This window comes from Aplosporella prunicola (assembly GCF_010093885.1).
Source record: "Aplosporella prunicola CBS 121167 unplaced genomic scaffold K452scaffold_26, whole genome shotgun sequence".
Lineage (NCBI taxonomy): Eukaryota > Fungi > Ascomycota > Dothideomycetes > Botryosphaeriales > Aplosporellaceae > Aplosporella > Aplosporella prunicola.
The window spans coordinates 27,427-40,497 of record NW_022983554.1 but is presented as its reverse complement, the minus strand read 5'-3'; the positions used below and the strand labels follow the sequence as shown (position 1 = coordinate 40,497).

At 52.9% G+C, this 13,071-nt stretch overlaps 3 protein-coding genes, 1 non-coding gene and 1 pseudogene across 5 annotated transcripts; 2 read left to right on the top strand and 3 right to left on the bottom strand.

Moving 5' to 3' along the window:
- Nucleotides 1-3,147: 3,147 nt before the first annotated feature.
- Nucleotides 3,148-3,220, bottom strand: K452DRAFT_t129 (annotated as a pseudogene). Its single transcript has one exon. The product of its transcript is annotated as a tRNA-OTHER (tRNA).
- Nucleotides 3,221-3,418: 198 nt separating this feature from the next.
- Nucleotides 3,419-3,499, bottom strand: K452DRAFT_t128. The gene has a single exon. It is a non-coding gene; the product is annotated as a tRNA-Ser (tRNA).
- Nucleotides 3,500-4,604: 1,105 nt separating this feature from the next.
- Nucleotides 4,605-5,108, top strand: K452DRAFT_311962 (uncharacterized protein; the record flags this gene model as incomplete). Its single annotated transcript, XM_033543486.1, has 3 exons — nt 4,605-4,697; nt 4,730-4,850; nt 4,873-5,108. The coding sequence occupies 3 exons, from the start codon at nt 4,605-4,607 to the stop codon at nt 5,106-5,108; spliced, it is 450 nt and encodes a 149-aa protein (XP_033393539.1).
- A 275-nt stretch (nt 5,109-5,383) lies between these two features.
- K452DRAFT_311961 (uncharacterized protein) lies at nt 5,384-6,602 on the bottom strand (the record flags this gene model as incomplete). The annotated part of the gene is made up of 4 exons (XM_033543485.1): nt 5,384-5,516; nt 5,601-6,031; nt 6,142-6,193; nt 6,214-6,602. 4 exons carry the CDS (start codon nt 6,600-6,602, stop codon nt 5,384-5,386), a joined length of 1,005 nt encoding a protein of 334 aa, XP_033393538.1.
- A 3,820-nt stretch (nt 6,603-10,422) lies between these two features.
- On the top strand, nt 10,423-12,686 carry K452DRAFT_311960 (uncharacterized protein; the record flags this gene model as incomplete). The annotated part of the gene is made up of 5 exons (XM_033543484.1): nt 10,423-10,650; nt 10,860-12,322; nt 12,376-12,434; nt 12,496-12,563; nt 12,633-12,686. 5 exons carry the CDS (start codon nt 10,423-10,425, stop codon nt 12,684-12,686), a joined length of 1,872 nt encoding a protein of 623 aa, XP_033393537.1.
- Between the last annotated feature and the right edge of the window lie 385 nt (nt 12,687-13,071).

Genomic DNA, 13,071 nt, shown 5'->3' with positions numbered 1-13,071 from the left:
GGCGGGACGGCGCGCTCGCGATGGGAGATAGGGGAAAGGCGCCAGCGGCGGATGTAGCTACTACTAATTCGGAGGGGGCCAAAAAGGCCCAAGGGGCGCGCGGTTAGGGAAAATCTAAAGCAGATAGTTGACCTTGGGGGACGATAAAGCGTAGGCATTACAGCCAGCACGGAACAAAAGAGGTGAAGATGTAAAAGCTTGATTGTTGTGTTTGTCTCGATGCTTGAGCCGGGAGTGTTCGAATCAAAAAATGTCGAGGATTGCCAGAACCGGAGCTGCCTGCTGAGCCACTAGGCATGTTAGGGAGCATGCCATTTAAGGATCTTGCTGACAGGTCGAGATACTGCTTCTGACTATACATTTGAAAGGAACTCTCGATCCTCAAACAGTTCCGCCATCAGTGTTTCCTCCTGCCATGAAGCCGCGCCCTGTATGCGCCATATCGTGCTCGTAGAGTGATTTACCCTGTAAGACCAAGACGACAAGACTAAAGAGCATTTCCACAGACAGAAGTACCGACTGCTAAGCTTGTATATCCCCTTCCTTGACCTAAAGAGGTGAATAATATACTCATATGCATGTATATCATGCCCCAAAGCCACAGCAGCAGCTCAAAGCGCCCCCAACATCCCGCGCCGCACAACCAACGCTCCAGAACCTTCCCTGACCTTCCTCACTGACGTCACCCCCCTCGCTTAGCACTCATCGCGCACGCACGGACCGTTTTGCCCAGCTCCCGCCGTCTATATAAACCGCCTCCCCCACCCTCCTTCTCTCCTTTTTTCTCCAGCTCTCTTTTGCCTTTTGGCTAAGATCTAAATGCAGTAAGTTCTCTTACAACGTAATGGTTGTCAGGCGGCCCACGGGCCGTGTGAGATCAACTGGTTTTTGGGACTCGGTGCTGGACGGGCTGGGTTTTTCCCAATCCGCGCTGGCGCCACAGTGTCGCTCGTATTTGCACTGCTTCGGGCTGACGCGAACGCGCTTTTTGCTTTTCGCTTTTCATTGTTGTTCCTGGCTTGTCTGGGACTGCGAGGAAGACGCTGCTGCTATTGCTGCTGATGCTGCTGCTGGTTGGGTTTTAGGTACTGGTTTGGCTGGCTGCTCGGTTGGTGTTGTGGTGCCTTGGACGCGTGGTGGGCGTGTTGATGCCGGCCCTGCTGCGAGGATCTGGGGATACAAAGCGACGCTGACCTGCGGCGCAGGGTATCAGGTCTCGACGTGCTTAGAACGCGTCCTAAGTCCAGCTTTCCAAGCAGTGGAGCCGCTCTCAGTACCCAAGATCGAACAGCAGCTCATCCCCAGCACTTCATCCCGCTCCCGACCATCCGTTACAGCGCAGAAGAGTCCACTACGATTGCCGTACGCGCAATAAGAGTCCTTTAGACCAGCCTGATCACCTGCTCACACCACTAGCTTCACTGACACTGACACTGACACGCAGTGAGGCCGCAACTGGCTCGGCCATGCTGACGCAGCGAACGTTCATACCTCCGGTGCCCCAAGCTCTCGACACGCACTTCCATGCCCACATGTACCGTATACGCTTCCGACTTGTCCCAGGAGTAGTCGGCGTCCGGAACTTCCAGTAAGTCGAGTACACGACGGGTCCTTGCCCAGGACAATGCTTATACTATCAGACCTTCAGCAGTAGGGCCGCGCAGCCACACTACGCACACCACTGACCAGCCACACAGGACGCGCGATGGCAAGACCGTCTCACAAGGAAGCTGCAAGTAGAGAGCATCGCCACCAACGAGCGCGCACACGACGATATATCTTAAGACAAGACCACACTACCTCCAACCGACAGCACCACCAGCGGCGCACCACCATCAAGCCAGCCGCGGCCACACACACCCACACTCAGACGGACCCCCGGTCCACCCAACCCAAACCCGACCCAGATCCTCACCACCCCGCTCCATCTCCAAAGACACGACAATGACGTCCCAGGCCGCCCCGTCGCCGCCGACAGCAACGGCTGCACCGGCCGGCCGCAGCTTCTCGCGCATTTCCTTCATACCGGATCTCGTCGCACGGCTCTCGTCGCCGCACGTGAGCACGCTTCGCACTTCCTGTCTGTCACAGGTACTTCCACCACCAGCGCTTTTCCAGTCAACGTTTTAAGCGCCGCTGCGCTGATATGTTTGCCTATAGATCTGGAAACGCACTCCTATTGTTCTACACTTACACAACCCAGCAAGATCGTATGTGAAGCGCCTCTTCCCTCACCTTTTCTCCCACCAAAATTCGGCGCGAAATTGACTTCATTCTTCCATCAGTATTGCTAGGCATGTGGTGTATACTTTCAACCACGTACTACAACCTTTCCAGCACCGCAAATCGCATGCAGAATATCCGCGGAGGAACTAAGCCGCCTGGCTCTTTTCACGGATAGGAGAACATTCGAAGTAGTTCGCGCGGGCAGGGAAAATAAGGGAAGGGGGACCTTAATGTTATGCATGATGCTTTCGTGCTGAGTTTTATGGCTGGATTATACGTCTCTTTCAGTTTTTAAGCGGCCGAGCATTCGATACCTCTCACAGACCGCAATGGAAAGTGTTCCTCTACCAACCCGTCATACCAGGAAACATCCATCTGATCTGTCCTCCCTAACCCTCACCTAATTATCTCGCAGTTGAAAGTTAGCCGCATACACAAAGCTGCTCCTAAAAAACAAAATCCCATCCACAACCACACACACAAAGAGAGAAAAAGAAAAAGAAAATGTGAAGCTGGGCGCGAGGAATTGGACGCCGCTTGTCCCCCTAAATTACTACTACCTATGGAGGTATATATGCTGCTATCTAAACGAACACGTTTTCTCTTTAAGATCCTTATTCCCTTGCAGTGGATAAACGTGTGGTGTAAGGGGTAAGGCTGTAGTGTAACAACTGACTGTAATAAGGCTGAAAAAACGAGAGTTATCGGAGTGATCCTGGCTGACAGAAAACCATCCTCCCGCCTCCACCCATCCACACGCACCAACCCCCCAAAAATCAAAAACCAAAAAGCAGAACCAAAAAAAAAAAAAAAAAGAAAAAGAAAAAGAAAAAGAAAAAGACAAAAAAGAACACTTCACAATTCAGCGACCAGCACGGGACTCTACACTATTGTTAGAAACTTGCTCCCCAAACGAATCGAACACAGAAGCAGCTTACCGAACCCGCAACCTTGCCCTTAGGAGGGGCACGCGCTACCATTGCGCCAACCAGCCAGCCGTGAAGCCTGTTGATGGGTTTGGCGTTCACTTGCGCCTCTAACATACTGCGCTTTCTTTCCCAGTGTTGGAAGAAAAGAGAAAAGAAATTTGTGAAAAGATTTCTTTTGCTACCCACCCTAGGAACGGGTGGCGGGGGTGAGAGAACACGAAGCAAAAGAAGAATCCCCTCTACAGGAGAACAAACTAATGCGTCGACGCGGGCAGGACTCGAACCTGCGCTCCCGAAGGAAATAGATTTCTAGTCTATCGCTATAACCACTCAGCCACCGCGCCGTCGATGTAGTAATTTTCACCCCTTTTCAATAAGTCGTGCGGTCGGCCGAGAAATTTGTCTGCCGCTCGTGCGTGTGCGGTGGGCTGGTGCGCGCGCCAGGCGGCGCACGGGGCGCGAGGCGCTGCCGTCCGGTGCGTAGGCGAGAAGGGCTTGGTGCGCGTGCTTGTGCGGATGGCGGATATTGGTGAGAGGGGTAGGTAGGAGGATGGATAGAAATGAGCGGGACGAGAGGGGAGGGTTTGGTTGGGGGTTGTGAGGGCGGTGCTGGTGGTTCTGTCTTTGTACTTCTTGAGGGGAATGGAGGAGAGAGGGGGCGGTTTGTGATGGCTGTGGCGAGCATTTTTGGGAGGACCGAGGTTGCGCCGAGGTGGAGGGAGGGATGGATGCGGTGCTGGACAGCGGAGGAAAGGCGGCGGTGATGGGCTGAATCTGTTGTGGTTCAGTTGTAAGACTTGTTGGGAGTTGGCTTCTCGTTTGCAGGAGAGCTTGTTGCTTTCAATTTTCCGATCCAGTACATGGACTATCATTGTGCAAGCGCCAGATCCTTTGGTAGCGGTATTTCTTTCCTCTTGTGCTTTGTCCCAGACATTGCAGTTGAATACAGTTGAATACGTGCGAAATAGTGGTGCATAAGCCGAAGGGAGAGCGACAAGTTACAACTTGCACCGAGGTCCGGGAAGGAAACCGCCATCATTTCCTTCTTAGCAAGAGACAGTACTGCATTTGCATGTGGATGATAATGTCAGCCTGCTTGGTAAATGACAACGCCGTCGGGGATAGGTATTTCCTACGGCCTCTCTACCTTCACGGCACTCCGACACGAAGATCTGAATTCCTCCAGTTGAAAGCACGTGCGGCCCCAACTCAACAGGGAAAGGATGGAAAAACATTGCAGGCAGAGATGAAGGCCCTGCATATGCCGCCATCGGGAGCTGAGTCTTTGTGATTGTCGGGCAAGCCAGACCGTCGGTGCTAGAATATAAGGACCGGATTTCCAAAACCTGCTGCTTTGTCCAACGGAATGGTGGAGAAGAGCCGCAACATTTTCCTATCGGCTGGATTTTCTTTATTCATGCGCAGAGAGTGGCCAACGAAGCAAGAGCAATGAGACTGGAACAAGAGAAAGGTCTCCGAGCTCCACGGATTGATTTAGTTTTTCAGCTTCTTTGTCGCAAGGCACTGGAGATTTCGTTTCAGGTGTGTATTATTACATCTTTGTCGCCCCATAGACCCACTCCATCTTGCGATCATTCGAAAAGCGCGGAAATTTTATAATTTTGAAGCCGCTGTTTGCGAAACGTGGTTTTGTCGAGCCAAATGGCCGGTTTTTGTTTGTCTTTTTATATGAATGTAATACCTATCAAATAATTAGCAAAGCTTGTCCGTACTGAAAGGTTGCATCTCCAGACCCGAGCCATCCAAGGAAGACTTGTAGAACAGTATAAGGGCATTTTCGAAGCTCGCGCATTTAGCCCCAATGGAAAGAACGCGATCGTTACATCCGCGACGGCATTTCCCTACAACACCAGTCAGCTCCGTACACAATTTCAAAGCAGGAATGCCCTCTCCACAGGCTTAGTCCTAGTTTGGTATGTTTTAGGTGTTTGAGGATCAACACCAGCATCGGTTGGAAGAAGGAGACGTCACTATTAAGCAGCGATGAATGGAAGACAATCATTATTAGCATATACATATCCAAGAATAGGCGTAGCGTCTTGTTTTATCTTAGAAGTAGCCCCCGCTTGTAGCGGCAGGCGTCTTTTCATGAGCCTCTCGACCACTCGGGCCTCCGCGCACGTCATCACCAAGCCGTATAGGTTGTGAACCACGTACGCCATGTATGATGTACTCGTAGAGGTTCACGGGCATAAGCGGCTGCATGTTCAGGAGATGGTTATGGAAAGGTATAAAGCGATCCTTATGGTCGCAATGAGTGCCTCAGGTAGGATTGAGAAGGTCGCTCGAGAGTTTTCGGGAGCGAGAACAATGGCGTCTTCGAAGGTAGAGGGCTCGGAGCTATGATGATATAGGTTTGTATAGAGCTGCTGTTGAGACATGTCAGCTTGTGTAGGGTTGAATTAGGGGGCTGGAGTTACGTACTACTGCTGTGGTCGGAGCTGCTGAGCACTAACGTTGGTAATACGAATTTTGTCAGCCGCTCTGGCACGCTGAGGTACTGCGCCTTGTGGGCGCGGTAACGGTAGCGGCGGTTGACGTCTGCGTAGAACGCCGTTTACTGGTTCTATTGCTGCTGTAGGCCATGGTTGTGCGTAGGCGCGAGGGCTGGAAGCCTGGAACGAGATGTGTGTGTCGGGGGTCCAGCGCGTGTGGTTGTAGAAGGACGTGCCGGGGAAGAACGGCCTCATTGCAACCGGAATCGTGGGCTGGGAGCGCTCAAACACGACACGACATGCGGCAAGAACAACAGTGTCGCAGTCGGCTAGGTTGGCTTTCGCAGCAACTGTGTTCCTGGCGGTGAGGTTGGGTGAGGCCGAGTCTGCAAAGTGGCTGCTGTTCAAATGTTGTGGGTGCTGCTGAGCCGTTAGTGAATACTTTCCTATTTCGGCCTAGTTATACCCTAAAGCCGAGATTCACGTTGTGTGAATATACCATCCGCATAGCGGCCCGAGCCGCTACATACTCTGGGGACGGGGCCGACGGTATTATCGCGGTGTTTGTCGCAGGCAGAGAAGCTCCGGAGCCAGCCTCTCACGTCTCGTCCGGATATCGCTGTGCTGGGTACCCTGGCGCTGAGAGGTGCTCGATAATGTGAGCCTTGATCAGTTGCTCAGATCGCTCCGGGATTATATACATGTCGTAGTTGTCCAGTTTGCTATAAAGTTTTAAGGGGCTGAACTTCGCATATAGAGAAAGGGGAATGCAACGGTCGATTCTGCGACAAGTTTCGTTGCCTATATAATAGAAGCCAGAGACAGGGACGACAGCAAAAATGATAGAGTATGCGACAACGAACTCGAGCATTTGACCTTTGTCTGTGAGGCTGTGACTTTGAACGCGATCACCACAAGCGCGATCAGGATATGGAACAACCCCATGGTTGTCCGCAACGTGAGGACTGAGGAATTTGATGGCTGTGGCCATTGGAGTCGCAGGCGAGTTGGCTTCCTGCCGTGAGACTGAGGGTGGAGTTCGTCGTGGCTGGAGCCTGGCGGCTGGTCTTGGCCCTTCTGTTGCGGCGGTTGTGTCCTATGGCCATCTTGGGTTTGGTATATACAGTCGTCGAGGACGATGTGTCGGCATCCTACCGGCCGTGTTCGCAGTCGAGGGTTTATAATGGCGTCGGTCACTCGAGAGCTGCGGCTGGCTGCAGCTGAGACAAAGGCAAAGACATCGCCAAAGCTTTCGAACCTTCTATAAAATGTTCTCTTACGAAAGACAGAATCTGATGGAAAAGAGAACCTTCTTCTCACAGGCGCGTGAGTGTGATATATCGGATTGACTTGCTGGTTCAGTGACGGGGTGTCTGACGGCCTTTTATAGTCCTCTAAACTGTTTGCTACACAGAGAAACGATTGCCTGTTTGCCTCTGCTTTCTCTGCATGCCACGTGACGCTCACCTGTGACCAGAATCACATGCAAGGCGGAAGCAATCTTGAGGAAACTTTCGTGACCGTCGACAATTATAATATAGAAGAATGGTACAATTTCAGACCGACTTGCTGTGCATTCTATGCAAACTACCCTTTGGAAGCATTGCTTCCTGAAGTAAACAGACACTCATCCTCCCAGTAATCCTTCTTGCCCACGAATATATTCTGGAATAGTATACGAAGCTTGTCCACCTGACTCTCAAGTCTCGAAATTTCCCCGCACAACTTGCTTCAGAGCACGCGACCAGCGCACACAGCCACCGCACGCGATCAACGCATGCGCAAGTAAGCACAGCAAGCACATTCCTTCTCGGAAGTCGAGGCCACGAGCGCCAAATGCGCAAGACAAGCTAATGAAGGAGCTGTTGTCTGTATGCGGACAGAGCCGTCGCGGCACCCGCAACCGGCGCGACGGGCTCGGCGGGTTTGGCGCAGCTGCTTGAGACGGCGAAGATGGGCCCGAGGGGCAGCGCAGAAAGTGGAAAAGGTGATGCAGGAGAAGCCTCCTTGCGCTGCGGCTGTTCGTGCCCGTATAACGTGCAGCAAGCGCGCGCGCTTGGGCGGACGAAGGGCGGCGGTGCTTGGTGGCTTTGTTAGGTAAGCAGGGTTGGGAACAGTGCCGAGGGGGTTTATTTCGCGGGGCTCGTGTACGGTAGGGCCTGTGGGAGGACACGTAGGAAGGCGCCGGGCGGAGGGTGTGGTGGTAGGATGGAAGGGAGCCTATCGGCCGAAATCGTGCTGGAGTCGTTGAAAATACTGGGATTAATTGGTGTGTCTGGGAGAAGTCAGAGAGACAGAAATTGGTGATTCAGATATCGCTCAAGGAGAAGGGGAGGAGGCATGTGTTGTCAATGAGTGGTCTGTGGTTTTGCATCCTGCTGGACTTTATGACAATGCCACTGGCCGGCGACCCGGCTTGATATTGTTCCAGCTTCCCCCGAAGGAGATACTCAACGATGAACTTCGGCTGAAAATGACAGATTGCGAAAGAGAAATCTGTCTCAGCTAGCTTCCGGGCATGTCGTCAACAATCTCTCTGCATATGGCTTCGTAGCCTGGGCAAGTAACAGGTCGAATATCCAGGAAAAATAGCCACACCGTACACGCTCAAGAATTTTGAGACCTCGGCCTGGGCTGCATGCTGCTGAGGGTTTTTGAAATGTGACTAAGCGCCGCATTTAGAATTTGCATCTTGCCGGTTGGTGGGGTCGTAGGTGTGCCTTTTGTGTGTCTTTCGGTCGAAATGCCTTGCACTGGGATATAATGGGGTGTCGCAAGCGCGCACGCCCTCGGTGTATTGTCCTTTCCTGTTGTGAAGCTTAAAATGGCTGTCTATGCGGTGCTACTGCCTAAGGTAGTGTGGAAGAGTTTGAGAGGAGGACGAGGCCGTTGAGGCAAGACGTGTCGATGGTTGGAAGCGGTTGGACAGCTTGGAGGGTAGGAGGGGGAAGTAACTTTTCAACCCTCAGCATGCGGGACATCCGTGACCCGGAGGGGCCCTATGGGGAGGTACAGCCGTGGGCATTGTAGGTAAGCCGGCGAGGAGCAGTCTGAATCAGTCTGTAAGAAGTCAGTGATCAGTGAGCGTCCTGGAAAATATTCTTTGCCATTGTGATTGCAGCTCAAATGCCGTGCAATGGCTTTGCAACGAAAATGTATCGGCTCAGGCTGATAAATAAAAGCCGCTTTCGTCCGTGGACAAGACATGCACAAAGAGGCCGCTTCTTGGGCTGTTTCGGGTGGGCAGTGATACAAAAGTCGCCGTGCTTAGTAGATATGAAAGGAGATTTAGCCGGAGTGCGAGTATTGCTTCTGTTGTAGAGAGAGGATGTAAAAGCCGCTGGAGCTGAACAGCTATGCCTCGAGGGACGTGTGAGTTGCTGTCAATGCTTCAGGTCTGGGTTGTCAGTGGCAGCGACAGGGAGCGGCGAGCAGTGCTTCGAGCAGCCGGCAATGACCTAGGTAAATGGCAGGCTGTTCTGCATCAGCATGAATGGACGAATTCGCTGCGAACACTAGTCGAGCATGGGAAAGTTGCACGCATCTTGCACTGCTCAGTGAGCTGTCAGCCAGGCCCCAGGCGGCTTCAAGGGCCTCAGCAGGGCCTTCAGCGCTCCAGGAGGCCTGTCGACGCGTTAGCAGGCCTGCGCGCCCAGAGTCGGTAGGGCTAGCAGGCGCGGAACGTTAGTGATGGGCAGTTGCGCACCCAAAACGGGACTAACGTGGAAGGAGGTGTCAACAAAGTCTACGCGCGCGCGCCCTTCTCTCTCCTTTCTCCTTCACACTCTTACACTCGACCGTCGACGCGCCGCCTTGCTTGTCTTTCGTTGCCACCTTGTCGCATCTTGTACTTTTGTTCTCTAACAACTTGTTTGTTCCTTGCTCTTCAAAGCGCCTTCGCTCTGCGGCCTGCCGCTGCTTTGTTGCGACTTGGACGCGCCGTCGCTTCTCAGAGCTTTTGTTTTCGGACCCGCGTTCCAGCGCGTCAAGGACTTCCTTCGTCGACATATCTTGCCTCTCTTCCGGCTTTCAGCAACGAGGCTTGTCCATCAGCTCGTCCTACCATCTCGGCCTTCTCTCCCACCAGACACACCGACACTGGCTCCACTCCACCACCCACGCGGCGGGCGGGCGGGCGGATTCCAGGTAAGTCCCCCTCCCCTTTTAGACTTACTAGCTGTGGGGTTGGATTTACAGGCGGGGATGATGATTCGAAAAGATCAGTCTAAGGAGCCTTGCGCTACACGCATGTGGGCCTTGGCTCCGATGAAACATGCTGCTACTACAGAGCCACAAAGCGTAATTGTCTGACCCGAGTAGCGGATCAGCTGTTCGCTGGCGAGAATCTGCGTAGCATTTTGTCACTGGCCCTCTGGCCGACCCCGAGCTGCAGGTAGAGGGCATGTCTTTATGGCTGCTGTCTAGGATTTTTCGCTCGGAGATGGACTTGGCTGGCGGTGGTGTGCGCGCTCTTGCACTGCTTGGTGTGCCTTGAGCTTCGCTTCCAGCTGACATGTGTTGTGAGGATTGCAGTTGTTGTAGATAGGCTTGGATCTTTCGGCTTGATGATGCTGTAGGCTTGCTCTTGGTACTTGAATTTACAATCCTCCACATGGCCTTCTTCGTGTCACTTGATGAGATTACTTGAACTCCAACTCCGTAGATAGTCGTTTGTAAATGTTTGCCTAGGCCGATGACCGAGCTGGCTTAACTAGTAGACTAACTCTTAGGCTATAGGAGTAAGTTTGATTGCCCCCCTGTATATATACTACGCGATCGTAGGGGAGGCGTTCATACAGAATTAACCGTATATGAATCTTGCGGTGGTGCTCGCATGGCCATTTCATGTAGCCAAATTGAGTCTGCCCATTCTTTGCTTACACGGTCACTGCATTCCTGCATGCCAGGCTGTGCGGTTAACGCCTGCTGCCGGAAGCACAGACAGCTTTGTCTCTGTACCTACGAGGCGGACAAACCAAGCGCTTTTAGAGGAATATAAATCCTCTCGCAGGGGCACATGCGCAGGGAAAAGCCCAACTGTGTGTTAAATATAAGGTGCGTGGTTCCTTCACCGCTTTCGGACATTCAGAGCGTTTGTCGTGGGAAGCGGAGTCCCCGTGCCAAGCCAAGCCGACTTGCGCCGCACCTTTCGCCGGGCATAACCGATCTTCTTGACAGTCCTTCCTGCCTGCCCACTTCCGTCTTCCTCTCACTCCATCATCGCCACTGACAACCTTCCGCTACACAGAGCCCGGCCTTTGGCCCGCACATCATTGCTTCCTTCACCCTTGCCAAACAGGGCTTCGACTGCTGCACCGCAAATCAACTACAACCACTCAAGGCCGCGACAATGGAAAGCCTTCCCTTCGACATCTACTACATCATCTTCAAGCAGGCCGAGGAGTTTGACGGACCACTCAGAGATGACCCCGCTCTGACCGAAGAATCCGTGAAGACGATCCTCATGATGCGCCTTGTCAACCGCACTTTCCACCGGGCTGGCATCGTGTCCTTCGTCCGCGTAATCAGCAATCGGTCGTTCGCCCTCACACCTACGGACATGGGCATCCTTGAGAAAATCGCCACGAATGAACTGTGGGTTACCAAAATCCGCTCGCTGCGCTTCTCTGGCACGTTCTTCAGCAGGTCCAACGAGACACTAGTCGCCAGGACAATCCTGGGAAGTACAGATCTCTATGAAAGGAAAAAGGGTAGCAACCAAGCTATCCTCGACTTCCAGGCCCTCTGCGAGCGAAACAAAGCCTACCGCAATGACAACGGTGATGCCCGCGACCTGGCACGCATTCTTCCTCTATTCACGTCACTCGAGAACATTCACGTACTCCCCATGGTCTTCTTCGACTTACTTGGAAGTGGATCATTTCGTCGACGCTATGCACGTCGACTTGCCGTTGTGGCGCAGCGGAATACGGGGCAGCTCACCCAGGCCATCAGTGACAACCAACACGATATCAAGAAGTTCCTCACCTCCGCCATGTCTCTCATGCACCGCGGACCGAAGATGCTCGTCCTCAGATACGATCTCATAGAACCTTACTTCCCATCTCACTCTCAATTCCCACCTTACAGCGTTCCACAATCCACAACGGTGACGACTCTGGTGATTGAGGAGGTCTGTCCTCTCTGGGAATACCCTCTCCCTCTCGACAAGAGGCTTCAGTATATCGAGGAGGCGCTTCCAGCCCTGCAAACATTCCGTAGGCTGTACCCTGGAAAGATGAGAACGGACGGTTACAAGATGGAGATCATCTACAACAAGTCCGCGGCGGGCAAACTGGTCGCCGAGATCAGCACGATGTACCAGAAGGAGCAGTGGGAAGAGGCGGTATTCCCAACACTCGGCATCGAGTGCAAGCCCTTCTACCTCGAAGACACGATCAAGGAGCTGCGCATGAACGTGCCCTTCGACAGCATCAAGAGCGTCGAGGACTTCACCACCAACCTCATCGACCATCCGTGGTTCATCTTCAACCCTCACAACCTGCAGAGGTTGTATATTGAAGAATCTTCCGAGCCGTGCATTCCCCAGCGGTTCTTTGATACTTTTCGGCGGAAAATGGCGTTTACGCCGGACGAACACCCGGCTGAGCGCATATATATCAGGTGTGCGGCTGGAGATTACGAACTTTGGACCGGTCGTGTTGGTGGGCATGGCCTCCCTACTTGGATCCCGGATCGTATCGACTTGTGGTAAGTACCTTCAATTCAAGTTCAGAAAGCTGTGCTGATAACATTACAGATAGGCAGCTTCTGGGAAGATTGAGCGGTTGTCTAGATCTACAATTGAGGAGCTTGGGCGTTGGTTAGCAACTCGGGCGGCCGCGGGTTTGGGACACTGAGACGCACTTTGCCTAATTTTGCAGACCTCTACTTGAGAGCCAGAGCTCGAGTGGATATTGTCACAGCGGGGATGGCATTTGGCGAATGTCTGGTAAAGTGCTTGTTTTTGAGTAGATGCTTTTTGGGAACACAAAAATGTCCAAACTACAACGACTTTTAGGTTAATCCAACTGCTTTGCAAGAAGCTTTGTTTACCACTCCCGGCTCAAATTGAGGTGGTACTCAGTCGGCAGCGCACGTCCAACACACTCCACCAATCTCAGGTCAACGTGGCAAACAGCAGCGTACTAAAACCAGCACAAAACGAATACCCATAAAACCAGACTTGAAGCGCGCAAAGCCACGTTGCAAACAAAGGTATGCCCAAGACCGTTCCTCACACAACCCGACAAAGTTTCACCAACGACTCTACCACCCCGCAAACCATCTAGGCACGTCATAAGCCGCTCAAACAGATCTGAGACAAGCTCCCGCGCCCCAGCCGACCGTTCCTCGTCGACCACACAAGAGTAACCCTCAGGCAACACAAACCCGCCGCCACACGCCCTCGCCCCCTCCTCCAACAAGAGCAGCGGCAGCGCCCCAACTCTCCACTCTCA